This window comes from Papio anubis, chromosome 11 (genome assembly GCF_008728515.1).
Source record: "Papio anubis isolate 15944 chromosome 11, Panubis1.0, whole genome shotgun sequence".
Taxonomy (NCBI): Eukaryota; Metazoa; Chordata; class Mammalia; order Primates; family Cercopithecidae; genus Papio; species Papio anubis.
This window is the reverse complement of record NC_044986.1, coordinates 13587849-13615848: the sequence shown is the minus strand read 5'-3', so window position 1 is coordinate 13615848 and position 28000 is coordinate 13587849. Positions and strand designations below refer to the sequence as shown.

The 28000-nt window shown below is 49.9% G+C and overlaps 1 protein-coding gene across 2 annotated transcripts; it reads left to right on the top strand.

Moving 5' to 3' along the window:
• Positions 1-2: 2 nt before the first annotated feature.
• Positions 3-26916, top strand: BAG3 (BAG cochaperone 3). Of its 2 annotated transcripts, none has more exons than XM_009215481.4 (4): positions 3-535; positions 18162-18488; positions 21192-21593; positions 25565-26600. In XM_009215481.4, the coding sequence occupies exons 1-4, from the start codon at positions 356-358 to the stop codon at positions 26378-26380; spliced, it is 1725 nt and encodes a 574-aa protein (XP_009213745.3). In that variant the 5' UTR covers positions 3-355; the 3' UTR covers positions 26381-26600. The 2 variants fall into 2 exon arrangements, with proteins under 2 accessions (XP_009213745.3, XP_003904381.3); XM_003904332.4 differs by having other exon boundaries at positions 56-535; positions 25562-26916.
• Positions 26917-28000: the final 1084 nt, after the last annotated feature.

Sequence of the window (28000 nt, the reverse complement as noted above, 5' to 3'; positions counted from 1 at the left end):
GCCCCGGCCCCTCAGCCCCGCCCGCCGCGATTATAGCCGATGACTCAGGGCGGAGCTCCGCGTCCAACCCCGGGCCGCGGCCAACTTCTCTGGACTGGACCAGAAGTTTCTAGCCGGCCAGTTGCTACCTCCCTTTATCGCCTCCTTCCCCTCTGGCACCGAGGAGGCTATTTCCAGACACTTCCACCCCTCTCTGGCCACGTCACCCCCGCCTTTAATTCATAAAGGTGCCCGGCGCCGGCTTCCCGGACACGTCGGCGGCGGAGAGGGGCCCACGGCGGCGGCCCGGCCAGAGACTCGGCGCCCGGAGCCCGCGCCCCACACCCGCGCCCCGGCGGGCAGACCCCGACCCAGCATGAGCGCCGCCACCCACTCGCCCATGATGCAGGTGGCGTCCGGCAACGGTGACCGCGACCCCCTGCCCCCCGGCTGGGAGATCAAGATCGACCCGCAGACCGGCTGGCCCTTTTTCGTGGACCACAACAGCCGCACCACGACGTGGAACGACCCGCGCGTGCCCTCTGAGGGCCCCAAGGTGAGCTGGGCCCGCGGCCCGCCCTGGTCGGCGGCGCCACCTCGACGGCAGGCGGCGGGGAGTGGGTTGGGCCGGGGGGACGCCAGGCGGCGGGGCCCGGTGGTCGGCGAAGGCCCCTTGCAGGCGGACACCGGCTCCGCGCCCCGCCACACACTCCCGGTGCTCCCGGACGAGTCCCTGCTCCGGACCCGCCCTTTACAGGAGTCGGGGCGAAAGGAGGCCCCGGATCCGGTCGCCCGGGAAGCGACCCCGCAGTGGGTCCGGTGCCGTCCACGGCTCGACTCGGGGCGGAGGGCCGCGTGTCCGGCGCTGGCCTCGCGCTCCCGGGCTCGGAGGGAGCGGCCGGCCTGGTCAGCTCCGGAGGCTCCGGCCCGCCGCGGCCCCTGCTGCCGGCTCGGCCTCCGGTCCCGGGACACGCGGCGCACCCCGCTGACCGCGGACTCGAGGAGGACACTCGCAAGCTTGGATGGTGGTTTTTGGGGGGAATTTTACCGCTCAAGTTCTCCAACTTGGTTAAGGGGTATCTTGTTTGCTGTCCCATCTTAGGCACCCAATGACTCAGGAGGCTGGTGTCAAAACATTCATATATATGTGCGCGCGCGCGCGCGCGCGTGTGTGTGTGTGTGTGTGTGTGTGTATTTTAAATTAAAATTGTATTATTGTTTGAAAGTGCTTTCAATACGAATGTATCCTAGTATGACTTGTAAAATATAAAAGAGGGTGCACTTCTCCCCAGCAGTTTCTAAACTAGAGATCTGAGACTTACAGTTGGCCATTGCCTTACCACATTGCCTCACACTGGAGAGAAAGAGAATGATACGTGTATATTTATAATGGCATTCGCTTCCTGCCTTGTTATGGTATTAAAATACTTAGAATTTGTTACCAGTACACAAATAACTGAGTAATGATACTCTTGGGAATACAGCAGAAGTATGTCTCATTTACATATATGCAACGATATTCCTAATCCCCAAGAGCATGAAATTTGAAAACGTAAATTTGGAATGAGTCTGTTAATTTTCAAAAATCATAGTTATACTATTCGTTCAATTTTATATAAATTTGAGCTTTCAAAATAAAAAGTTTTTAAAAATAAATATGTTATACTTAAAGCGTAATTGTTACTGCCGTCTGGGCAAGATAAAAGCAGCAAAGAGCTGGTAAATTATTTTGAAGATTTAAAAACTCACCAAATTAAAAATACTTTGTAACCCATTATTTTAGAAGAAAGACCTGTATTATTTCCCTTCATTTTAATGCACTTTTTGTTTTAACAATATTGATAAAACTCCGGTGCCCAACAGTGAGACACTGTACAGGCAGCAGTTTACATTTACGAGAGATTAGTTGTATATTTATTCTTGAAAATTAATACAAGAGGCTGTAATTAGCTGGGGTGGGCACAGTTGCATATACCTTTTTGTGTGTCTGTTCAGCCCATTTTTGGGTGAAACTGACACTCATTTCAAACCACCTTTCTTAGGAGTCTGCGTGGATGTACCTGATCTTTAGTGTGGTTTGCAACTATTATTTTGAGGCCGCCTTCCTGTGGACATAGGGACAGTGGTATCTGCTGGCAGCCTTTGTTGTGAGTGAAGATCAAGTTTGAACATAGACATTCCCAGCACTTTGTTCTCAGCATGAAACTTACCCAGCAAGTTGAGATATTCCTGTACCCACCTGGTGCATGGGTTAGGCTGTAGTTTCATAAACCTTATTAAAAGAAAAAAAGCAGGTTTAGCTGCCATTATTCTTCTCAATAAATAAAAAGTAAGAACTATTACATCAGAAGTCTGATGCTGGAAAGGTTTCTTTGAAAATTTCATAGTCAAAATTTTTAAGTTGAAAGGTCCTTGAAGATCTCTTAGTTAGTTAGAAGATTTCTTATTTTCTGAAAAACCCAGAGAATTCAGGTGTGACTTTGAAGGTCATCCAGCTAGTACCAATTACAGGGAGAGAACTAATGTCAGGAAAGTCCTAGTAAGAGGTAGTGTGTCTGTTAGAAGTTGGAAGTGAATGTTTTGTGAAACTGAAGCATGCAGGCTAGAATACCTGATTATCTTTGTGCCCTCCTGGCCACCAAGTTATTGGGTCACTGACCTCTGTGCTGTGGTTGCTTGGATTTTGATGATGGGACGTGATCAACTCAAGAAAAGAGTTCTCTTTACGAAGTGAATGACTTGAGACTTGTCAGCATGGCACCAAAACTTAAGGAGAAAACTAACATTCAGCCCATTAGCTGTTTGTGCTTCATTGCTTTCAACCCTGTTCTTAGACGCACACAATATCTGGTTGCACTTGTGTGAATTACACCTTGCTGGAGACTAAATGTAGTGGAGAATCCTAGAATATCATTTTGTATTTGGAATGGGCTTCTCAATGCATCATGAGAAAAGGGCCCTTGCATAAAACAAAGGGTGGCTTTGGAGGAGCTGAGCTGAGGCCCGTGTGAGCATCATCATTTTCAAGAGGAAATGCTGTCAATCAGTAAAAAGCTGTTCATTGAGCATGAGGAGCTCCAGAGACGACATCTCCTTTGGGGGAGGACTCAGCTTCACGATGTTTAAAATTTAACCATGTTAGTAAGAAAATGGAAAGAAAAGACTAGACCTTTGTATTTAGTCTTCTACTGCCGTCTTGCAATTGATCCTCTGCCTTCTCCTGAAGTGGTTAGGACAACTCCCTGTTTTCACAGAGGGGCAGAGCGAAAGCAAGTGTCTTCTGTCATTGCTGAAGCAGGATGGCTGCCAGCAAAGATGCTTTGCTTCATCCAGTCCCATTCTAAGCACCTGGGCCTCCCCACCTGCAGTCTCCCTGGAGTTTGATTTTCTGCACACTTGGGCTTCCCACTAATTTGGCAAGTTCATACCAGTACAGGCCCCTTTTTGGCAGAGGTTGGCATTCAGTGCTGGTGCAGCCACTCCTCCAGGCTCCTCCCTGAATAAACAGAACAGAGGCTGGATATTCTGGAGAGCTGTTCCCGCCAGGCCTCCTTGGGATGAGAGGGAGACTTTTCTCCCTCATGGAGCGGGGCCGCTCTAGCTCTGTGGATCTTGTGGGTTACCAGCCTGGCAGTCTGCAGGGACTGTTAAGAACACAGATTGAGGCTGTGTCTCATCACCTCCTTGCCCCCAACCCCATGTTCAAATCTGAATTGCTCAGTGTAGGACCCAGAAAACTATTCAGTCCAAAAAACTTTTTTGGTGGTTCTGGTTCTGCTGCACTTGCAGTGGGAGCCACGGATGGCCAGTGATCCCATTTTGGGGAGGACGAGCTGCGGCTTAGTGCCTCCTGAATAACCTGCAGAGCATTTTCCCGAGCCTCCATTTTCCTTCTTGGGGAAACTCCCTGGGTACCCGGGCTTCTGGAGGTGTGAATATGGGGGTGACATGGGAAGAGAGCAGAGACAGCACGGTGCAAAGTCTGGCAGGGTGGCTGGCAGTGCGAGAGTGGGGAGGTGGTCCAGAGACCCTCCCAGACCCCAGGAAGAAGCAAGCCAGAGCCTTTTCTTTCTGTCTTGCCCACCTGGCAGAATCTCACCATAATCATTTAACAGATTATACTCAGGCACTGTGAGAGGGAGGTAGAAATATCCTTTCAGATAACACTGGAAATGTTTCAAGTTATGATTGAAATAGAGAGACCCATTATTCTGCTTAAAGTTCAGCAGAGCCTCCTGAATTTTCTTAAAGATGAGATTGTTTTACTCTTTCCAGATCGATTGCAAGCTGTTATGCCTCTTAGCAGAGGCAGAGCACAATCAGGAAGTGAGTGGCCATTCTCTCCTTCGTATTTCCAGCAAGTTGCAGTTATGTCTGAGCAAGTTCCTGTGCAACTGCATGGAAGTGATTTGTTGGGGGGCGAATGAAGAGCATGGCCAGTGCCTTGGAGCCCAGCTCCTCCAGGACTTTCATTTTCCCCTCTAAAGAACAGCCTGTGTTGTTCACATGAGAACCAGCTGTACCTCCGAGAACATCATTTATCCCGTTTTGTAGGGTAGATTTGCCCTTTATGAGGGTGGAGCCTGCACACAGTACCTGCGGCAGCTTTGACGTTAGCCAGGGCTGGGAAGGCTTAACTGTTGGATGCTATCAGGGCTGCTTGTGAGTCAGAAAGCTTCATACCACCCATGAGGCTTGCTTAGTCCTGTCCTCGTTTCTGGAATGACACACAGTCATCTTATATAAACCACTCTACATGTTTATTACTTTATATTGACATTTAAAAATGATGTTCTGATGTTTATCATCCAAAGTAGAAAACCATTCATCATCCAGACCTACTCTTTCTCCTTTAAGTTTTGCTGTTTTAATATTGCTCTTAAATGTTTAAGAGAGCTTACATAAGAAAGTGAAGACAAAGGCCTTGCTTATTAGGATCTTTGAGATCCTCTGGCACTGACGAACACGAGTGAGCCCCGTGTCACACTTGACGGTGTTCTTCTCCAGCCCCTCCCGGGCTCCCTTTTGTTGTGAATCAGGTACACACCCCTGATCTGCTTCTGCCTCAGAGCATAGACTCAGCTGGCCTCCTTGGTTTTGTTTTTTGTTTTTTGTTTTTGTTTTTTCTGAGACAGAGTCACACTCTGTCTCCCAGGCTGGAGTACAGTGGTGCAATCTTGGCTCATTGCAACCTCCTCTTCCTGGGTTCAAGTGATTCTCCTGCCTCAGCCTCCCAAGTAGCTGGGATTAGAGGTGAGCGCCACCATGCCCATCAGCCGGCCTTCTGAGGCAGGCTTCAGAGCCCCTCGTTTTGCAGGTGCAGGATTCATCTGTATGCATCATGTGGCACATGTGATACCATATGAGATATCTGGTGTTACTAAGTTGTCACGTATTTTGATGAATATATCTTTGGGACCTTGGCTGCTTTTTAGGAAGCCAGGCAGCTTACAAAAGCTTAGGAAGAACTTGGGGAGAGAGGAATGAATGTAGTATTTTTCTGTCTGTCAACACACTTACATATATGTGCCAGATATGAGTGGATGCTTTGGGTAGCCTTATCTCTAAATCCTCACCAGCTCTCTGAAGGAGAAACTATGAAGTGTCTTACTTATGGAACAGCAGACTTAGAGAGGCAGTGTGCCTGGCCTGTGATAAACAGAAAGACTTCTGTGGCTTTACCCCCAACCTGGGTTCCTGAAGGGGTGACAGACAGACTTGCCTTTAGCGGGCCTGGCTGCTTTATACTCCCTAGGCACAGCTTGAGATGATAAACAGCCTTGAGTCCATCTTTGTACAGTTAATCAGGAATGTTGGCCTGTTTCTTGAACCTGGGTCTGGATTTAGGAGATGGGCCCGACTAACTTTACTCACTCCTTCACCCCATCTGAAATTCACTGGTGCCCACAGTGTGCGAGTCACAGTGTTAAATGCCATATAGAGGACAAGTCTGCCCACTTTGAGGCCGTTCTCCACAAAACATGTCCTGCCTGTCCCTGGTCCGAAGCAGGCTGGCTCTCCTCTGGACCCCATATTATTTTAATTTGAGTGTTTTTTCCTAAGCTCTGCACTTTCCTGCTTTGCCTTGGGGTCACACCCCGTTAAGAGTTCTGGGGCAGAGTCTGTGTGTTTCATCTCTGCCTCTTGATGCCTGGCAGGGTCCACAGGCTCAGAAAAGATCGCAAGTGTGATTGCGGAGAAGGGTAGAACACGGGCCTGCCCAGAGCGCGAAGGCAGTTACAGAAGAGCTGCTCGGAAAGGGTGCAGGTGTGTCCTGGGAAGCCTCCCATTGGTTCCTAAGAACTGCAGAGTTGTCCTGGGCTCCTAAAGGTCCCCAGAGGCCTGCTCCTTTTCGTCACTTTGTGAGTGGCCTTCTCTGCACAGAGGACTTCAGTATTGATTCCCTAAGTTCATCCTTACAGGTCTGGAGAAGATCTTTTTTGTTTCTCCCAATGACACAGCATCTTCCAGCAGGGCTGGAGAGGCTGGTAGCTGGCAGCAGCCAGACCCCGCTTCCATAGCTGCGCAGAGCGCAGCCCCTGGCACTGTGAAAGGAGTCTCTTAAAATTTTTTTTCCTGTGGCTGGCAGTAAGATCAGACACAGCATACGTGAAGCTTCTTATTCACTGTCAATTCAGAAAAGCCTAGAATCGCAGAGTGCCGGCTCTGTGCGTCAGGAGCCTGTAAACAGCTCAGCCATCCAAGAGCTCCCAGCACAGGGCTATGCCCCAGTGAACTGGGGAGACTTTCTACGGAAAATTCCTTAGCATTCAGTTGGAGAACAAACGTTTCCTGTTTTAAAGTATCTTCGTCAGTGTTTATTAAAGTAGAATTATATATTTTTTTCAGTTATTTAAAAAAATTCTTCCTTGACATTGAATGAATGAATAAATGAATGGATCGTTTAAAAATCCACACAGTGGGAGAATGGGAAGGCGCCTCCATGTGCAGAAGAAAAGCCATCCGCTTCGCTGGCCCACCCTTTCAGGGTCAGTTCAGACCCCCAGCATCCCAGCGGGGTTTGCACTCCTTCCTGGGTTGGACGGGGTCTTCCCCGGTTCTGACAGCGCTCCATGCCGGGCGTCCCTGCCGTCTTGGGGCTGTGGTGACTCAGAATTAAGCTGAGTGCTCTCACTCTCGTGTGCCCTGCCTGGCTGGCCCGATGACTCAGCATGGAGTGCTGGCTCCCTGACCCAGAGTACACTTGAACTGAATGTTCCAGGGCTGAGCCTCAGCCCAGTGTGGCTGGGCGAAATGCAAGCCTTTCTCTCCTGCTGCATTTTACCCCGGGAAGGTGAAGCTTTGGAGACGTTAGTGACGCATGGATATTGTCACAGTGTACAGCTGTGACAGGAGTAGCAGAAAGGTTAGCATCTACCTGGCCTTACCATCAGACAAACCTGAGTTCTAGAGATCTTAGGCAAAGCATTACCCTCCCTGAGCGTCAGTCTCCCCTTCTGTGAAGTGGGCATAGCAATGCTCCTGTCAGCAGGGTTGGGAGAATCAAGGAAGATGGTGCATGGGAGGTGAACTCCCCAAAACCTGAACTGATGCATGCGTGGAACCCCCGGAAACATTTGCAGCCTGCTCTGTGGAGTGGAAGTGTGTTTGTGGATAGACGTGTGACCTCTCCACACAGCAGACTGACCTGGCTGTCTGTGGGCCTTTCAGCTCTCAGGCCAGGGGTCTTGTTTCTTAGAAGCAAGGCTTCTTCTTACCCCTTTGTACGGAGTGCAGCTGACTCACCCCACTAGTGTCCAGCTGGCCCTCGGAGCCCTCCCTGGGGCTTCCCGTGCCCCTTGTGAGTGGAGGATGTAGAGGAACAGTAACAGATGAAGCTGTGGGGCCTTCCGGAGCCTTGACCCGGCTGCCAGCCCCAGCCCCATGTGTCTGTAGATGCATTTCCCCATCCTCTGCCCGAGACAGGCTGGGGCCTTGTTTCCTGCACAGTGCTGTGTAGAGCGCTGGCTTTACTCTGCCCCAGCTCCTCAAGGGGAGGGTCTCCCTCAGCCGTGTCTGTGCAGCCCCAAAGTACCAGGCAGGAGCTAGGAGTGCAGCCTGTGAGGGGAGACATCAGCCCACCTTACTGAGGGGCCGATTACCTGCACAGCTGGTCTAGACCCAGCTCTCAGGTATAAATGTCACTGCAGACGGAAGGAAGGAGGAGTTTTCCAAGTGTCACCACCCTCTTCTGGTGGGTGTGGCTGCTATGGGCCAAATGCTTGAGAAGCCACTGCAGGTGGGAGCAGAGCCCCCCTGGGACTCAAGAGTCTCACTGTCCATCACAGTGGGTCCCCTTGCCTGCACGGCGGCTGATGAACTGAGGATGTTTTTCTTTTGGAAATTGTATTTTGTACAGAATACACGTCTGCTGATGTCCTGTACTCTGAGACCTAACAGACACTTGTAGGTCTTGTCTGGAGGATGGACTTGCCAGGTGGCTGACCACTACATTTAGCATGGAAATGTAGCAGATGAGAGAGGCCCTCTCCTTGGCTCTGTCTAAATTCAGGGTTTGCTTCCTGAGATGGAAATTTCAGGTACTTTCCGTCTATGATTTGTGACTTTGGATTGATTAAAGCAGGTGGCTCTGCTCTTTTTCTTTTCTTTTTTTTTCCCTAAAGAAGAGGTAGGTAGTTTCTCACATGCCCTGAAGCTAACTTTTGTGTGACCTTGGGCCACATTCCAGTTCCTACCTCTGCCACATGGAACCCGTGAGACAGGCTGCAGGGCTGGGGCTGCCGGGAGCCTGGATGCTGACTTGAGTGCCCCCAGCAGGGGAAATACCAGCAGCTGTGGATGGTGCCTGGCCTGGGGATGACTGACGTGTTCCCTGGTGAGGGGCCATCGAGGATGTTGAGGAGATGCCAGCAGATGTTCTGCTCCCAGGCAGACCCTTCTGTGCCCCAACCTGGCCTGGCTTTTCTCTCTAGGCCTCAGGGAGGTGTGTCAAGGAGCCACAGTCAGTGCACCTGGGTGCCCTGCTCAGCCAGGAGTTTGTCTGCAGAGCAGGCCTCTTCCCCAGACCAGCAGCCCGGCCTGTTGGAGAGGCGGGTAGTTTAGGGCTCGGGTCCCTAGAGTTGTCTTTGGCTGTTTGCTTCCAGGTTGTGAAACTTTAGGTATAGTCTTCAACAGAGAAAGTGACATCCTTGCTAATTAGTCCTCTTAAGACTCTCAGATCAAGGGGCTTCTAATTCTGGCCGTCTTACTACCAACTTGGTGAGATGGACTGAAAAATTAGGCTTTGTTGAACTGGGTGTGGTGGCTCACACCTGTAATCCGAGCACTTTGGGAGGCCCAGGCAGGCAGATCACTTGAGCGCAGGAGTTCAGAGCAGCCTGGGCCCCATAGCGAGACCTTGTCTCTAAAATAAATAAATAAATGTATTTTTAAAAAAAGAATTAGGCTTTTTAAACAGTAAGCCCAACCAGCTAGTGCTGAAGAAAAGCTGAGTCCATCAATAACTATTTGTGGAATAAAGAAACACAATTGTGGCTGGGCACGGTGGCTCACACCTGTAATCCCAGCACTTTGGGAGGCTGAGGCAGGAAGATCACTTGAGATCAGGAGTTCGAGACCATCCCGGCCAACATGGTGAAACCCCATCTCTACTAAAAATACAAAATTAGCTGGGCGTGGTGGCCCATGCCTGTAATCTCAGCTACTCAGGAGGCTGAGGCAGGAGAATCGTTTGAACCTGGGAGGCAGAGGTTGTGGTGAGCCGAGATCATGCCATTGCACTCTAGTCTGGGCAACAAGAGCGAATCCTCGTCTCAAAAACAAAAATTAGCTGGGCATGGTGGCATATGCCTGTAATCCCAGCTACTGGGGAGGCTGAGGCACGAGAATTGCTTGAACTCGGGAGGCGGAGGCTGCAGTGAGCTGAGATCGTGCCATTGCACTCCAGCCTGGGCGGCAGAGCGAGACTCAGTCTCAAAAAAAAAAAAAAAAAAGAAAGAAAGAAAAAGAAACCCAATTGTTTAGGGCACAGAGCAGCTCAGAGTTTACAAAGACTTGTACCTTATTTCACTTAACTCTTGCAAAAACCCCTGGGAAATGTGGGGATCTTTACAGCTGGGGAAACAGTCTTAGTAGCAAGGAGTCCTGTCCATGGTCACACAGCTGGTAAGCGTCAAGGAGGGACTGGAACCCAGGGTGGCAACTTGAAGACCCAGGCTCATGCTGGTTCATTCCTGTTTATTTGGACACAGCTGCAAAGAGAAGCAATGTTGGTTTCATCTTCTAAAAAAAATTGTTCCCATTGAAATCACGTAGGAACAGTCATCTGTTTATCCCAGGATAAAATGTATATATATTTTAGTAACAGGCGTATTAGATAAAGCCTCCAGTAGCCTGTGACTTGTGATCATTTATAGGGTATGTGGTTGGCACAGACCTCTTGTCTTACCAGGAGTCTCTGGACAAAGCCTAACTCCTCAGGTGTGCTGTAAGTGGAATGTGGACTTAGTTTATTATTCAGAATTTTCCCCAAGTCTGTTATGTGCCCAAAACAGTGGTGGGGGAGTGGGAGAGACCCTATATTACAATCCAGTGGGGACTGAAGGGATTTTGATTTTGGCTGTAGGGATGTGAATGGCTGTTTATTGTTTATTTCAGTATCAAATGGGCAGTAATACTTAATTCATTCATGCATCCCATCATAGCAAGCAGAGAACTTTGGTAGGGTGCTAAAGCTCGACTCCGGTGCACTTTGTTTTTTGTTTTGGTCGTTGTTTGTTTTAGTTCAGAGCCTCACTCTCTTGCCCAGGCTGGAGTGCAATGGCGTGATCTGTGGAATAAGCACGATCTCAGCTCACTGCAACCTCTGCCTCGTGGGTTCAAGTGATTCTCCTGCCTCATCCTCCCAAGTACCTGGGATTACAGGCACCCACCACCCTGTCTGGCTACTTTTTTTTTTTTTTTTTTAATTTTAGTAGAGACAGGGTTTCACCATGTCGACCAAACTGGTCTCGAACTCCTGACCTCAAAACTGGTCTCGAACTCCTGACCTCAGGTGATTCGCCCACCTCGGCCTCCCAAAGTCCTGGGATTACAGGCGTGAGCTACCACACCCAGCTCCAGTTACACTTTGGAAGAAAGTGTTTTGTTTGTTTCCTGCCTGACTGAGGCGAGCCAGGCCACTTAATTTTGATCCAGGCCTTACCCATATGGGGAGTTCCAGGATTCCTGTGTTCTTCCATCTTTTTTCTTTGTTTTAGAAGTTTTGAAGTGTTCACCTGACCCACGTGAAGGCTCTTCTGGCCTGAAAACCCAGTTAATACAGTCTGTGTCCTACTTAATACTCCAGACCTGCCAAGTCAGAAGTGCTACAAGACAGCCCTAAGAGTTGCCTTTGTTACTGTTTCTCCTAATTCAGACCAGAGTGATGGAAGCTGTGGTTTGTAGATGTGGAACCCACTTTTTAAAGAGCACTGTACTATGGAGCCAAGATTGGGGCTCACAGAAGGTGCCCATTTTCAGGGTTCAGTGGCCACTCAGTGTACAGGGAGTCAGTTGTGGGTGGGTCACGGTGGATTCTCCTCCACGGCTCTTTTGCGAACCTGCGTGTGCCCGGCGTGCGCCTGGCTAGGCAGACACCTCGCAGGTGCCCAGGGGCTGTCGTTCCCACCCCGCTTTTAGGGCACAGGGTTGGGTGTTAGCCACCTCCTTCTTTTGTTTTTTGTTTTTTCGTTTTTGGTTTTTTTGAGACAGAGTCTCACTCTGTTGCCCAGGCTGGAGTGCAGTGGTGCAATCTTGGCTCATTGCAACCTCTCACCCCCAGGTTCAAAAGATTCTCGCGCATCAGCCTCCTGAGCAGCTGGGATTACAGGCATGCGCCACCATGGCCAGCTAATTTTTGTATTTTTACTAGAGATGGGGTTTTTGCCATTTTGGACAGGCTGATCTCAAACTCCTGGACTGGATCTGACCTCAGGTGAAGTCACCTCGGCCTCCCAAAGTCCTGGGATTACAGACGTGAACCACCGTACCTGGGCAGGCCCTCCTCTTCATCTGGGACATGAAACTTTGGGGTGCTCTGAGTTCCTGCAATTCTGACATGATTTGAGTGTAGTTAGGAGTAGTCGTTTTTAGATTTCTGTGACATTAACTTTTCCTTGTTTGGGGGCATTGTATAGCTGTTGAGAGCTTGAAGGGACTTTGGAAATCAGGCCACACAGAGTATCAGAGCTGAAAGGAACTTTCGATCATTGTTTTTCTCAGTGCAGACCTTCAGGCTTCCTCACACACCTATGGAATCAGACCTACTTGGATTGGCTTAGAGTCTGTAATTTTTGCGTTTCCTGGGTGCTTCGATACCCCAAGTGCTGGAGAGCCACTGCTTTCTAGAACATTTTTGGGCCTCCCCTTCATTTTGCAGCTGAGAAAACTAAGGTTCACAGAGGGCATGTGAGCCGCTTCCGTAACACATGTATTTAGGGGCAGAGCCAGCATTAGGACCAAGTGCAGCCTCTTCCCAGGTCTCCTGCTGTTCCTCGGCGCCCATGTTGCTTCTAAAAACCAGTAGTGCAGTTTAGACCTGCTCTTAAGCAAACGAGCCCAACAGCTCACCAAGGCTCAGAACCTGACCTCAGGCTTTCTCTAATCATAATATCTTGTATATAATAGGGCACATTTTGGCTCATCTGGGGTCATTTTTTCCTGCTCTCTATCTTGGCCATGTCATGGAGTTGTTTGGTACCCTGAGACTTGCCTCAGATTTTTAATGCAATGCACAAACAAGGGGGCAGAATTAACCAATTCATTTTATAAATTAATATAGTGAGATAAGCAGTGAGAGTCAGGACTGAGCCCCTGGGCTCTTCTTTCCTAATTGGATTTTGTATAATATGTATTCCTGATGTCTTTAGCCAGAGATAAGGATAATGAGCTCTGAGCTGCAGGCGGGCCCTGACGAGGTGGCCGTGAGGATCAGCAGTCATCTGCTTGGTCGCTGTGGTTGCGTCCCAGTCCCTGTCCCGTGATCACACAGAGCTGTCCCCCCAACTCTGAGGAGGCAGATTCCGAGCTCCCGCTTGCATCATGAAGGGGCACGTAGTGAGCCTTATGTGAGAGATGCTGGTATAACCAAGAGCCATTATCTGGATGTGCTTGAACTTGAAAACACTTAGTAGATTGAAGAGACATGTTTTAGTGAGATTCTAGGAGAATTGTAAATATTACACATTTTTTTCTTTTGATTCTTCTATTTACAAAATATCTCTCTTTGCTAGATTGTGTTGAAAACACTGTAGAAGAGAGAAAGGTCAATTTAACTCTTCCAGTTCTAGGTGGTGGTTGTTGTTTTTCGTGTTTTTTTGTTTGTTTGTTTGTTTGTTTGTTTTTGGTAGAGTTTCGCTCTTATAGCCCAGGCTAGAGTGCAGTGGCATGATCTCAGCTCACTGCAACCTCCGCCTCCCGGGTTCAAGCGATTCTCCTGCCTCAGTCTCCCGAGTAACTGGGATTACAGGCACCCGCCACCCCACCCAGCTAATTTTTTTTTTTGGAGATGGAGGCTCCCTCTGTCGCCCAGGCTGGAGTGCAGTGGCGCGATTTCGGCTCACTGCAAGCTCCGCCTCCTGGGTTCATGCCATTCTCCTGCCTCAGCCTAGACTACAGGCGCCTGCCACCACGCCCAGCTAATTTTTTTTTTTGTATTTTTAGTAAAGACGGAGTTTCACCGTGTTAGCCAGGATGGTCTCAATCTCCTGACCTCGTGATCCACCCGCCTCGACCTCCCAAAGTGCTGGGATTACAGGCGTGAGCCACCGCGCCTAGCCTAACTTTTGTATTTTTTTGTTTTTAGTGAAGACAGGGTTTCACCATGTTGGCCAGGCTGATCTCGAACTCCTGACCTCAGGTGATCCCCCCCGCCTCAGCCTCCCAAAGTGCTGAGATGACAGGTGTGAGCCACCATGCCTGGCCCAGGCAGTGTTTTTTACTTAGTAAAAACGGAAGCATTTGCTGTTGTGACCCTAATGATGGTAGATAGGAGCATTAGAATGTGGCACAGACCTCATTACGGGTGGGAGTTTCATTTTTGGTTGAAATTATTCATTCACGTAAAAGTGTTTAATTGCCTATTTTGTGAAATTCATATGTTTTTTATTTAAAGCAATGGTTGGGTTTTTTGTTTTGTTTTGTTTTGTTTTGTTTTTGACAAAACCCCACCAGAGTGGAAGGGAGCCTGGAATGTCTTTTAGATGCAGTGCTCACAAGGAGACACATTTTTTTTATTAAATGGCATAAATGGGTCATTAATTCACCTGGACCCAGGAGTACAGACCTCAGGACTGTTGGAGAAGCAGCCAGGCTGCCCTTGCCTGTCCTGACCTTCTCTGCTTTCCAGCTGTGCCGGCAGGCTTGGCCTGTTCAGTGGACCTCATATGCAGTGGAGGTCCCCTTCCCCCCCATGTGCCCCTCATCTTTCTGGATGCCCTTTCCCGTCAAGGCCCTCTGCCCTGCTTTGCACTCACCTCCTCACTCTCCTCCCTGACGTCCCTCCTCACTTCCCAGCATGTCCTGGCTTCTTTCTAGTCCCTCTGTCTTGCTGAGGCATCTCCTGCGATGGTTGGAACACTCAGAAGGGTGAACCTCAGCCCCCACTTCCAGCCTGGCCCCTGGGCCTCCAGCCTGATCTCCCTCAGCTTAGCACTGACCCCCAAGCCTGCCCCTTGCCACTGCTTCCCACCGCTCTTCTGACACCACTGCGCCTGCCTGCAGTGACCACATTCTTTCCCCGTGGACTAAGCCATGTCTCTGGAAAGGTTGAATATTGGCTTCCAGCAAGCAGTCTCTGCTGTCGGCGTCTTGTGTGTAGACAGAGTTGTTTTTCCTTCCTCCTCTCTCTCCTGTCTTCTTCCCCTTCTCTTTCAATGGAGGTGCCAGATGTGCTCAGCAAGATGCATGAGGTGCTCAGCTCGTGGCTGACTGGCTCAGGGCCTTCTGGATCCAGGGGCTTCCCCCAGGAGGAGCTGCATCTCCTCAAGGGAGTCTTGGGTCTGGAAGACCCTGGAAGGGTCTGGCTACAAGGGGTTGGGATCAGCAGCTCTCCCAGTTAAAACCAGAGAGTGTGGGTGGGATGTGGCGGAGTAGGCAGTGTGGGGGTTTGATGGAGTTTTACATAGCTATACACGCATTTACCACCACCCAGAAAAAGAGAATATTCCCATCACCTCGGAAAGCTCTTTCGAGACCCTTCCCAGCCATTACTATCTCCTCCAGAGGTGACCACCATTCTGGTTTCTAGCACATTGATTCACTTTGTACTTCACTTTTACTTTTTCTTTTTTTTTTTCTTTTTGAGACAAAGTCTTGCTCTGTTGCCCAGGCTGGAGTGCAGTGGCACGATCTCAACTCACTGCAACCTCTGCCTCCGGGGTTCAAGCGATTCTCCTGCCTCAGCCTCCTGAATAGCGGGGACTACAGGTGCCCACCACCATGCCCAGCTAATCTTTGTATTTTTAGTAGAGATGGGGTTTCGCCACGTTGGTTAGGCTGGTCTCAAACTCCTGACCTCAGGTGATCTGCCTGCCTTGGCCTCCCAAGGTGCTGGAATTACAGGCTTGAGCCACCGCGCCTGGCCTTATCCTTCACTTTTGATTCCTTTGACACTTTGGAGTCTGAAGAGCATAATTTTATGCCTATTTAGGGAGAAACTCACATTTATTGCCAGTCTTCCGGGCATTCCTCTTGATGTGCCCTTATAAAACCTCACAACATTTCCCAGGCAGGTGTTGGCTAGCTCCGTTTTCTAGAAAAGGAAGTGAAGGCTTACAGAGGTAAGAGAATTACCCAAGCTCATAGAACTGTTAGGAATAGAGGTACGAATCACACTTAGACCCCACCTAGGGCAGCGTCTACCCTGGAAGGGCCCATGCCTTTCCCCAGCCCTCAGGGCCTCCGTGCTTTCCAAGTCATTCTGCTGCTTATTTGTTTCCTGCCTCCTTAGCCCATCTTCTAAGCGCCTGTTGGCAGGGAGTGCGCCGTGCTGGTTTGATAACCCCATAGGACTACTCAGCAGGTGGCAGGATGTTCGCCCAGGAGCAGGAGGCGGATGAGGGTTTGCTCACTGCTGGGCCCTGCTGTGTGGAGTGTGCAGATGGTTGAGGCTTTTGTGCATGGCTGGGAAGAAACAATGAGCCCCTGGGCAGCCAGCAGAAATGACAGTGCAGGACCAATGCAGGCCCCGATTTCGGCTGGGAGGAGGAGGACCTCAGTGAGTGGACACAATGCCCACAGGCATGTTATGACTCAACGCTGAGTAGCAGAGGGTTTCTTCAGCGCCTCTTACTGGCTCCCTGTCAGGGCCGTCTCGCGGCAGGAATTCAGCTCTGAATGTGAGGCCTGGACCTGCTCCTGCTCTTGGGTGACCTGAGAGTTAAGCAGGCTAATGTAATGCCGCCGCCCTGAGCACGTGGCTGTTCTAATCTGAGAATGCCTGTCTACCCATGTCCCCAAGGACACAGTGACACCCATGCCTTTCCTGTGTGCTGGAGGCCCTCCAAGGGCAGGGTCTCAGTAGGAGGGAGGCAGTTGATGGGCCCGAAAGGGCTAAACCAGGGTCAGCCACCTGGTGCCCACGCCTGCACACAAATAGAAACATCACAGAATTTATGGTCTGTTCACTCAAAGTGCAGAGCAGCCCTCAGTATCTGTCCTTAACTTTTGATTGATTTTGTAGCAGTAGAGATTGTCCCCTAAAAGCTCATAGATTCTTAGCCTTTGGCATTTGTTTGCTGTGCAGAGAGCTGCCGCTGTCAGGAAAGATCACTCCCCTTCTTAAGAGTTGCCCTGCACAGATATATGCAAGTGACACATGTCAGTAGCTCCCCTCCTGGGAAAGGACCCTCAGCGCTCGGGGACTGTTAGGACTTCTGTTGCGCAGCCCCAGCTTGCTGAGAGATGGCACTGCCCAGTGAGTGACTGGCCAGCCTTGTTGTCTGAAATAAGATCTTTCCTGCGGTACATCTGGAACTTGGCCTTCTCAAGGGTCTGAAAATAGCCAGGCCACTGAAGGGAGAACTTCAAGAGAGGGCATAAGAGAAGGACTCCAACTGCTCCTTGCCCAAGCAGGCTCTGTTGTGTTGAAGAAAAAGTTCTTCAGTGATACTTGTTAAAGCACAGTCATGAAGATTTATTCAGGGCCATCAAGATAGGCACAGGGACCACGGCAGTGGGGTCTCGCAATTGGGGGAGAGACTGGGTGCAACTTCACGTACAGCACGGGCGCGTGGGAACTGATAGTCAGGGAGCAGTGTGGGGGTCAGTGGATGGAACATTAGAAGAGGAAGCATCAGGGCTAAGGGCGTTTCTGGCTATGCTGACCAAACAGGATTCTTGCTGAAGACAGGCCAGAGTGATTAGACAGCACCTGGGGATGATGGAGGCTGAGGAAGCTGATCAGATAGTGAGGCTGGGGAGGGGGCTTCTGGCTAAACTGTCTTAGCAGTGTCTTTTGCTAAAACTTGACTTTACAAGGAAGTGCACAGATGGGCCTAGGAGAAGCTTCAGAAGCCTAAGGTTTGGCCAAGCAGAGAATCTTTGTCAGTTGGCATCATTAGGCGGCACAGTTAACTCTGGGTGCTCCTCTCCCCCTGCGCTGCCTCTGCGTCCCTGTCCTTCCCGGTCCTGCAGATTGTTCTAACAGTACACCTGAGGAGGCAGCCCTCACTCCCCAGCCCACTTCTCTGTAAAGATTCCCAAACCGTGTCCTGTGTTTGGGCCCAGCACAAGCTCTGTGTTGCTGGGAAACGCGAGGGCCTTTTTAGAAACAGAGATGCTTGCTGTAATGTAGAGGTTGGAGCTGGCCCCTGCTCCTGGAGCTTACCTTCTGATCCAGGTCTCTGAAAATGCAGGCGTGGGCGGCTCTCCTACACCCACTGCTGCCCTCGTTCACCCAGAAAAGAAACCTGTCTTACCAGTTTGGGGAATTGGAACCTTTCCTGTGCTTAACAGATACTTTTGGCTTTCTCCTGATGCCCGTAGTTCGTAAACTGTTGGCCAGACAGCAGGCTCTATAGGGGTAGAGGGTTTGGAGGGTGCAGGGGCTGGGAGCTGGCTGACACTGTGAGGCCCAAGTCACTCAGGAAGATCACAGTGCCAAGTGCCACACTGTTTTCTCCGCCAGGAGGGTTCACTTCCCGGTTTCTAACGAGCCTGTGTTTCTCCACTTTTTATTTCAGGAGACTCCATCCTCTGCCAATGGCCCTTCCCGGGAGGGCTCTAGACTGCCACCTGCTAGGGAAGGCCACCCTGTGTATCCCCAGCTCCGACCAGGCTACATTCCCATTCCCGTGCTCCATGAAGGCGCTGAGAACCGGCAGGCGCACCCTTTCCATGCCTATCCCCAGCCTGGGATGCAGCGATTCCGAACTGAGGCGGCACCAGCGGCTCCTCAGAGGTCCCAGTCACCTCTGCGGGGTATGCCAGAAACCACTCAGCCAGATAAACAGTGTGGACAGGTGGCAGCAGTGGCGGCAGCCCAGCCCCCAGCCTCTCACGGACCTGAGGTAAGGAGAGGCCAGGCTCACGGGCCTGCTGGGGAGTGAGCCGCTGTGCTTCCCAGGCCAGGCCCAGTCCCCGAGGACACTGCCCTGGGCCAGGCACCTGTTCACATGCAGGGCATCTAGGCCTGGCCTGCAGCATCAGAGGTCACCCAGCAAAGACAGGGTGATAGCCCCATGTCATCCCCCAGCATCTCATAGGGCTGTTCTTCAGTGGGGCAGGGCAGGAATCACATGGCTTCTTTTTGTAGTTAAGGAACAGCTCGGAAGGGCACACTACAGCCTGCCTGCTCCACATGCACGCAGGTGGAGGGAGCAGAGCTGGGACCGGAAGCCTGGCCTGCCTTCTGGCTCCTAATTTCCGCGCTCCTCATTCACACTGGGCTTTCTATTCAGAAACACAGAGATAGCTGTGTACTGTTTTGTTCAGTTCAATGCTTATGGATCAATCTTAACCACTGGTGGAGCTATATTGATAGGAAAATGAGACCCCATGCCTGTCCTCACTGTGCACCACAGTTTAAAAAGAAATAAGGAGTCAGCAAGGCAACTGCTTTAAGACGGCATTTTAATCCTGAAGCCAAACATCTCAGGGATATGTCAATGGATTCTGTGCATTAATAGCTAAAAAATATTTAACCTGGTTCTTAGCTGAGATTTGAGGCATTCCTAGTAGGATTCCTGAGCAGTAAGCCCTCTCGTTTTCCTGTCTGTAGATCATCCCCTTGTGTGTGTCGGCGTTGTTCCTGGGCACAAACTCCCATGTCCTATCTGCACCCAGAATCACACTTGCCTCTCAGCTCCCTCTGAATCTGTTCAGCTTCACACCTGCTTGAGAGTGAAAAGTTACAGTTAATGTGGAATAGCAGAGGCTTTTTTCTTTTCTTAAAGAGCTAGTACCTGGCTGAGGCAGGTGGATTACTTGAGGCCAGGAATTTGAGACTAGCCTGGCCAACATGGTGAAACCTCGTCTCTACAAAATATGCAAAAATTAGCCAGGTGGGGTAGCACATTCCTGTAATCCCAGCTACTCAGGAGGTTGAGGCAGAGAATTGCTTGAACCCAGGAGGCAGAGGTTGCAGATCGCACCACTGCACTCCAGCCTAGGTGATACAGCGAGACTGTCTCAGAAAAACAAAAACAACAACAACAAAAGAAGTAATACCTCTATTTATAATGGTTTTGCTGCAAGAAATCAAAGTGACACGTAAATCTGAGACATCTTCGCAAGTTTAAGCTAACAAGGCACTTAGAAAGGGAAATGCTCTCAATTTCGAGGTGAATAGAAGGTGGCCCAGCAGGGAAAGGGACTTGAGCTGCCTTGGGCCACACGGGGATGCTTGCAGCTCCCAGTTGCTCAGCCGAGTTCTCTGTAGATTGGCAGAGAAAGGGTAATGGGGACAACGCATCCCCTGTATGAGCGCTTCCTGTGTGCTGGCCTGGGGCTGAGGCACATGCCCAGGTGACTGACGTCATCTTCAGAGCAGCCTGGTGAGGGAGGGGGTGCTCTTCCTATATTTTGTTTTTTTGTTTGTTTGTTTTTGTTTTGAGACGGAGTCTCGCTCTGTCGCCCAGGCTGGAGTGCAGTGGCACGATCTCGACTCACTGCAAATTCCGTCTCCCGGGTTCAGCCATTCTCCTGCCTCAGCCTCCCAAGTAGCTGGGACGACAGACGTGCACCACCACCCCCGGCTCATTTTTTGTATTTTTAGTAGAGATGGGGTTTCACCGTGTTAGCCAGGATGGTCTTTATCTCCTGACGTTGTGATTCACCCACCTCAGCCTCCCAAAGTGCTGGGATTATAGGTGTGAGCCACTGCACCCGGCCCACTCTTCCTATATTTTGAATGAAGCTTAGAAAATGATTGAATTACTAGGAATTTGAACATAGGCCCCTTGACCCCAAAGCCTTCAGTCTTTGTTTTGTGTGTGTGTTTTTTTTTTGAAATGGAATCTCTCTGTCGCCCAGACTGGAGTGCAGTGGTGTGATCTCAGCTCACTGCAACCTCTGCCTCCTGGGTTCAAGTAATTCTCCTGCGTCAGCCTCCTGAGTAGCTGGGACTACAGGCGCCCACCACCACGCCCGGCTAATTTTTGTATTTTTAGTAGAGATGGGGTTTCACCATGTTGACCAGGCTGGTCTTGAACTCCTGATCTCAGGTTGTCTGCTCACCTAGGCCTCCGAAAGTGCTGGGATTACAGGCGTGAGCCACCGCGCCCAGCCCCAAAGCTCCCAGTCTTTTTTTTTTTTTTTTTTTTGAGACGGAGTCTCGCTCTGTAGCCCAGGCTGGAGTGCAGTGGCCAGATCTCAGCTCACTGCAAGCTCCGCCTCCCGGGCTTACGCCATTCTCCTGCCTCAGCCTCTGGAGTAGCTGGGACTACAGGTGCCCGCCACCTCGCCCGGCTAGGTTTTTTTTTGTATTTTTTAGTAGAGACGGGGTTTTACCGTGTTATCCAGGATGGTCTCGATCTCCTGACCTCGTGATCCACCAGTCTTGGCCTCCCAAAATGCTGGGATTACAGGCTTGAGCCACCGCGCCCGGCCAAAGCTCCCAGTCTTAACCCCACATTTTGAAAATTGAAAATTACAGATAGGAGGTCTTACGATATGGATGGCCCTGAGGAGGTGCACAGCAGAAGGCATGGTCAGGATGCCACGGCAGGGGGTTCATTCGTGGGGTCATGCCCTCTACCCTGTATCTCTTGCAGCGGTCCCAGTCTCCAGCTGCCTCCGACTGCTCATCCTCATCCTCCTCGGCTAGCCTGCCTTCCTCCGGCAGGAGCAGCCTGGGCAGTCACCAGCTCCCACGGGGGTACATCTCCATTCCGGTGATACACGAGCAGAACGTTACCCGGCCAGCAGCCCAGCCCTCCTTCCACCAAGCCCAGAAGACGCACTACCCAGCGCAGCAGGGGGAGTACCAGACCCACCAGCCTGTATACCACAAGATCCAGGGGGATGACTGGGAGCCCCGGCCCCTGCGGGCGGCTTCCCCATTCAGGTCACCTGTCCAGAGTGCATCGAGCCGGGAGGGCTCACCAGCCAGGAGCAGCACGCCACTCCACTCCCCCTCGCCCATCCGTGTGCACACCGTGGTCGACAGGCCTCAGGTACGGGAAGTTAGTCGTCAGCAGACTGGTTATGGTGGTATGTCTCCAGGGCTGCAGGACCTCTGTGGGGTTCCCTGGGTTCCCCCTTTATCCCTGCCTATTTAACATGTGTGTACCTGGAGGGAAGTGAGATTTGAGAAACTGCTAGGTATTAAAAGAAATTCAGGACAATTGCTCAGGCCCTCCGTACTCTGCAGCTTATGCTGGGCCTGATCATTGTGCATTGCGGCTGACTTAGGGCAGAAGAAACAGCTTGGAAGAAGTTACATAGCTGGGACCAGGTTCCTTAGTGCCCACCACACCCTTTCAGGGCTCTTCACACCCCCATCCACACTGCAGCCACAGCCTCATCTTGGGCGTAGGCAGCCCGTCACCTTCCGCTCAGTTACCCACTCCACTCTGCAGGCCATTCTGCTCATTCCCACCCCTGTGCCTTTGCCCATGCTGAACCCGCTCCCTGAAATGCCTGCACAGTACAGGTTCTCTCCGTCCTCCGAGGGATGAGCCAGTTTTGTCTCCTCCATGAAGCCTACTCATCCTTCTCATCTCATGATGCCTCATATGAGTCCCTTAATGAGAGACTCCCAACTTGTATGAGTTCAACATGTGATTATTCTGGGTATTTCAGAAGTGTTCATTTTATCTCTTCAGCTTAGGGCTGAGCCTGACCACAGGGCCCATGTCTTAACGCCCCTCCTCCCTGTGTAATCAGGTACCATGTGGTCTGGCTGAGGCATCAGCCAGCTATGGCGGATTGGAAGCCGTGCTGGCCTGGGGAAGGTTGTAGGCAGGGGTCTGGTTATCTTCCAGTGGAGACACGAGGTGCAGGTTCCTGGAAGAGGATGTCATTTAGTGTGAGCAGCTTGCAGCCTAGCAGCAGAACAGTCAGCAGCCCTGGGCCCTGTGGCTGCAACTCCAGCAGCTGAATGCTACAGTTTTTAAAGAGGAAAACTCCTAGGCCGGGCGCGGTGGCTCAAGCCTGTAATCCCAGCACTTTGGGAGGCCGAGACGGGCGGATCACGAGGTCAGGAGATCGAGACCATCCTGGCTAACACGGTGAAACCCCGTCTCTACTAAGAAATACAAAAAACTAGCCGGGCGAGGTGGCGGGCGCCTGTAGTCCCAGCTACTCGGGAGGCTGAGGCCGGAGAATGGCGTGAACCCGGGAGGCGGAGCTTGCAGTGAGCTGAGATCCGGCCACTGCACTCCAGCCTGGGCTACAGAGCGAGACTCCGTCTCAAAAAAAAAAAAAAAAAAAAAAGAGGAAAACTCCTTGTGAACAAACATGGGTTATTCTTTTATTACAAATGGTCACACTGGCCAGGGCGCTGGAATAGAGCACCCTCCTCTTAAAATTTTTTTTTATTTGGAAATAATTTCAACCTGATAGAAGAGTTGTGTGAATCATACAGAGTCCCACATACACTTCATCCAGTTCACTGTTTGTCAACATGTCTGCATTCGTCTTGTCATTTCTTCTCTCTCTCGTATTAGTGATGTGTTTTAACTGTTTGAAAATTATTTGTAGATGTAATGTCCCTTTTCCCCTGAATAGCAAATAGTTTCCTAAGAGGAAGACATTCTCATTCATAACCGTGGCAGACTTACAAGATTCAGGAAATTTAACATTCTTACAACATTATTATCCAGTGCACAGCCCATTTTCTAATCTTTTTTATAGCAGTTTGTCCCCACTTCCAGGATGTCTTCCAGGATTGAAACAAGGATCATGAGCACTGCATTTAGACGCAACTTCTCTTTAGTCTTCCCTCAGTCTGAGACAGTTCCTCGGCCTTTCTTGACTTTCACGGCCTTGATGTTTTTGAAGAGCACAGGCCGTGGAACACCCTCTCTAAAGTGTTTCTAAAGTCACTTCTTACACAGCCGTCTTGTTGTCAGAACCTGGGAGGGGTACGTGGTTGGGTTGTGAGTGGTAAGGGCCAAAGCTGAGGATGTCTGGATTGGCGAAAGAGATTTGATGGAAAAGGAGGTTGCTGGGGTGTAGACAGCTACGTCTCACACCAGATCCATGCTCGGATTCAGCAATCCTAGGAGGGGCCCATTTGTAGAGAGAGGGATATTTTATCTAAATCATTCCCATGTATTTCTCATAATCAGTGAAACACTATCTCATCCTGTTTTTACCCCCATTAACCATGTTTGTGGTAACCTCCCTTTTAGAGCTGATGCAAAGTTCCCTTTCGGGAGGCTTTCCAGGATTTCACCTCACTGAACATTATAGTGGAATTGAGTGTTGTAAACTGGGAATAGTTTAGAAATAATATAGTCTAGTTATTTCCCAGTTGATGAAATTAGGGTGAGATTTTAAAAAAGGTTTTGGATATTCACTTACGTGAATAAGAGCCAAGATAAGGCCAAGCGCAGTGGCTCACACCTGTAATCCTAGCACTTTGGGAGGCCGAGGTGGGTGCATCACTTAAGGTCAGGAGTTCAAGACCAGCCTGGCCAACATGATGAAACCCCATCTCTACTAAAAATACAAAAAAAAAAAAAGCCGGGCATGGTGGCAGGCGCCTGTAATCCCAGCTACTTGGGAGGCTGGGGTGGGAGGATTGCTTGAACCCAGGAGGCAGAGGTTGCAGTGAACTGAGATCACACCACTGCACACTCCAGTCTGGGTGACAGAGCGAGGCTCTACCTCAAAAAAAAAAACCAAAAAGAGTCAGTGTATTTTTGTTTTGAGCATAGCTCATTTAAAAATATATGGTTTACTAGGCATGGTGGCTCACACCTATAATCCTAGCACTTTGGGAGGCTAAGGTGGGCAGATTGCTTGAGCTCAGAAATTCAAGACCAGCCTAGGCAGCATGGCGAAACCCTGTCTCTACAAAAAATATACAAAAGTTAGCCAGGCATGATGGTATGTGCCTGTAGTTCCAACTAATCATGAAGCTAAGGTGAGAGGATCACCTGAGGCCAGAAGATTGAGGCTGCAGTGAGCTGTGATAACCCCACTGCACTCCAGCCTGGGCAACAGAGTGAGACCCCATCCCCCCAAAAACTCTATATGTCTGTATGACTGTAGTTTACAGTCACAGGAAAATCTGTGCAGCGTCATTGCTGAATGTTAGGCTACAGCACAGCTATCCGGAAGCAAAATTGTTCTAGAGTTAACTATTTAGAGCATCTTGGCTAATTCTAAAAAAATATATTGGTCTGGGCAGAAACTACTAGGCTGTCATGGTTTTAAAAAAAGAAGATCATATCTTTCCTAAAACAGGAGACGAGAAGATCACATCGTGAGCAGACTGTCTGCACAGCGTAAGGAAGGAGGACCAGAGGCAGCGACTCCAAGGCTGCATCACCTGAGAGCTGGAGTCACTCAGCAGTCTGCTCTGAGTCAGCCTAGTTCAGCAGTCAGCATGAGTTTTTGCTATGTCCTTCCCTTCCCTCCCTCCCTCCCTTCTTTCCTTCTTTCCTCCCTCCTTCCCTCCCTCCTTCCCTCCTTCCTTCCTCCCTTCCTCCCTCCCTCCCTCTTTTGAGACAGGATCTCGCTCTGTCACTCAGGCTGGAGTGCAATGACATAATCATGGCTCACTACAGCCTTGGATTCCTGGGCTCAAGCGGTTCTTCCACCTCAGCCTTCTGAGTAGCTGGGACTACAGGTGCAAGCTCCCACACCTGGCTAATTTTTAAAGATTTTGTGTAGGGTTAGGTTTCTTTTCATTGTCGTAAGAATACCATCTACAGAGAAATTCAGTGAGAGGTAACAGACAAATAGCCCGGGGTGATCAATGGAAGCCTGACTAATGGTTTAGTTACATACATGATTAATACCATGTTTTTATTTTGTAACAGCCATTGATTGACTTTGAAAATCTTTTATACTATTAAACTTTTTTTAAAAGCCATTTTTCAGTTTTCTTTCTAATCTGTACTAGCTACAATTTCTGTGACTTTCAGTCAGTTATTAAAAATATCTTTTTGTGTCCTTTTTTCTTTTTCAGCAGCCCATGACCCATCGAGAATCTGCACCTGTTCCCCAGCCTGAAAACAAACCAGAAAGTAAGCCAGGCCCAGTTGGACCAGAACTCCCTCCTGGACACGTCCCAATTCAAGTGATCCGCAAAGAGGCGGATTCTAAACCTGTTTCCCAGAAGCCCCCACCTCCCTCTGAGAAGGTAGAGGTAAAAGTTCCCCCTGCTTCAGTTCCTTGTCCTTCTCCCAGTCCTGGCCCTTCTGCTGTCCCCTCTTCCCCCAAGAATGTGGCTGCAGAAGAGAGGGCAGCCCCCAGCACTGCCCCTGTAGAAGCTACACCTCCAAAACCAGGAGAAGCCGAGGCTCCCCCAAAACATCCAGGAGTGCTGAAAGTGGAAGCCATCCTGGAGAAGGTGCAGGGGCTGGAGCAGGCTGTAGACAACTTTGAAGGCAAGAAGACTGACAAAAAGTACCTGATGATCGAAGAGTATTTGACCAAAGAGCTGCTGGCCCTGGATTCAGTGGACCCCGAGGGACGAGCCGATGTGCGTCAGGCCAGGAGAGACGGTGTCAGGAAGGTTCAGACCATCTTGGAAAAACTTGAACAGAAAGCCATTGATGTCCCAGGTCAAGTCCAGGTCTATGAACTCCAGCCCAGCAACCTTGAGGCCGATCAGCCACTGCAGGCAATCATGGAGATGGGTGCCGTGGCAGCAGACAAGGGCAAGAAAAATGCTGGAAATGGGGAAGATCCCCACACAGAAACCCAGCAGCCAGAAGCCACAGCAGCAGCAACTTCAAACCCCAGCAGCACGACAGACACCCCTGGTAACCCAACAGCACCGTAGCTTCTGCCCCGTAAAAATCAGACTCAGAACCGATGTGTGCTTTAGGGAATTTTAAGTTGCATGCATTTCAGAGACTTTAAGTCAGTTGGTTTTTATTATTAGCTGCTTGGTATGCAGTAACTTGGGTGGAGGCAAAACACTAATAAAAGGGCTAAAAAGGAAAATGAAGCTTTTCTTCTATATTCTTACTCTGTACAAATAAAGAAGTTGCTTGTTGTTTCAGAAGTTGAACCCCGTTGCTTGTTACTCTGGAGCCCTGTCTCCTTGGGCACCCTCCACCTGTTCGCTGTGGTTGTGCGCTGTCTTCTGTAGCTCTGGACTGAAGGGGTCGATGGGGAGTCAATTACCCATCACATAAATATGAAACACATTTATCAGAAATGTTGCCATTTTAATGAGATGATTTTCTTCATCTCATATTTAAAATACCTAACTTTAGAGAGAGTAAAATGTGCCAGAAGCCATAGGAATATCTGTATGTTGGATGATTTTAATGCTACATTTAAAAAAAGAAAATAAAGTAATATAACTGAAAATGGGTTTTGTGGTTTCTAAACCTTTGAAAGCAGTAGCAACATGGAGATTGTCTGTCCCTGGTTTCAGTCAGAATAAATGACAGGTGCATTTAACAAGCCTGCTTTGGGTTTTGTGATGTCTCCAATAGCCTGGCTCATGAGAAAATTGTCTTGGTCACCTCTCAGTCTCAGATTGCAACAGGAACCTGGGAAGACTCAGGGCTGTGAACTCAGGCAATGGGAATATGCCTGCTGCATCCCTTCAGACCGACGCAGCCAACAGCCAAAGTGCCCCTTAAGTAGCATGTCTGCCCACCTGGCCTCAGGCCTCACCAAGAGGCTGAGACTATCCAAAAATGCCCAGAGGGCCTGGCGCAATGGCTCACACCTGTTATCCCAGCAATTTGGGAGGCGATGGCAGGAGGATTCCTTGAGGCCAGGAGTTTGAGACCAGCCTGGGCAACATAGCAAGACCCTGTCTCTACAGAAAACAAATTAGCTAGGTGTGGTGGCATGCGTCTTTAGTCTCAAGCTACCAGGGAGGCTGAGATGTCTAAGAGATCAAGGCTGCCGTGAGCTGTGATCCCACCACTGCACTCCAGCCTGGGCAACAGAGTGAGACCCTGTCTCCAAAAATTAAAAATGGAAGCTCACAGGGAAGCCAGCTCCCACTATTGCCCAAGGCTGGCCAAAGTGTTCCTTGGAGTCTAGGTCACTGGGGGTTGGAAATGTACTCTGAGAATCTTGGGGTCATCTTTATTAACACTGTGTGAGTCACCAAACCAAACTGAGACCAGATTTATCTTCCCTTCCTGGATTGGGTTCCTAGAAGCCTCTGGAGTTAGGGACCAGAAAAACTCAGGCCTGGGTAGAAGGAGATTCTTCTTGCTGTGTCAGTGGTTTTTTCTTTTTTTTTAAAGCTTGGGAGGGACCACAGCCCCACAGCGTGGAGATCTGCTGGATTTTTTTACTTTTTTATTTTATTTTATTTATTTAACCGCTTGCCAAATAAAGTGAAAAGAGAAAGGCCTGAGACCTTGGAACTCTCAGTGACGTGCTGACTTAAGAGCCCCCGAGCTGAACTTCTCATGACTGTATGGAGTTT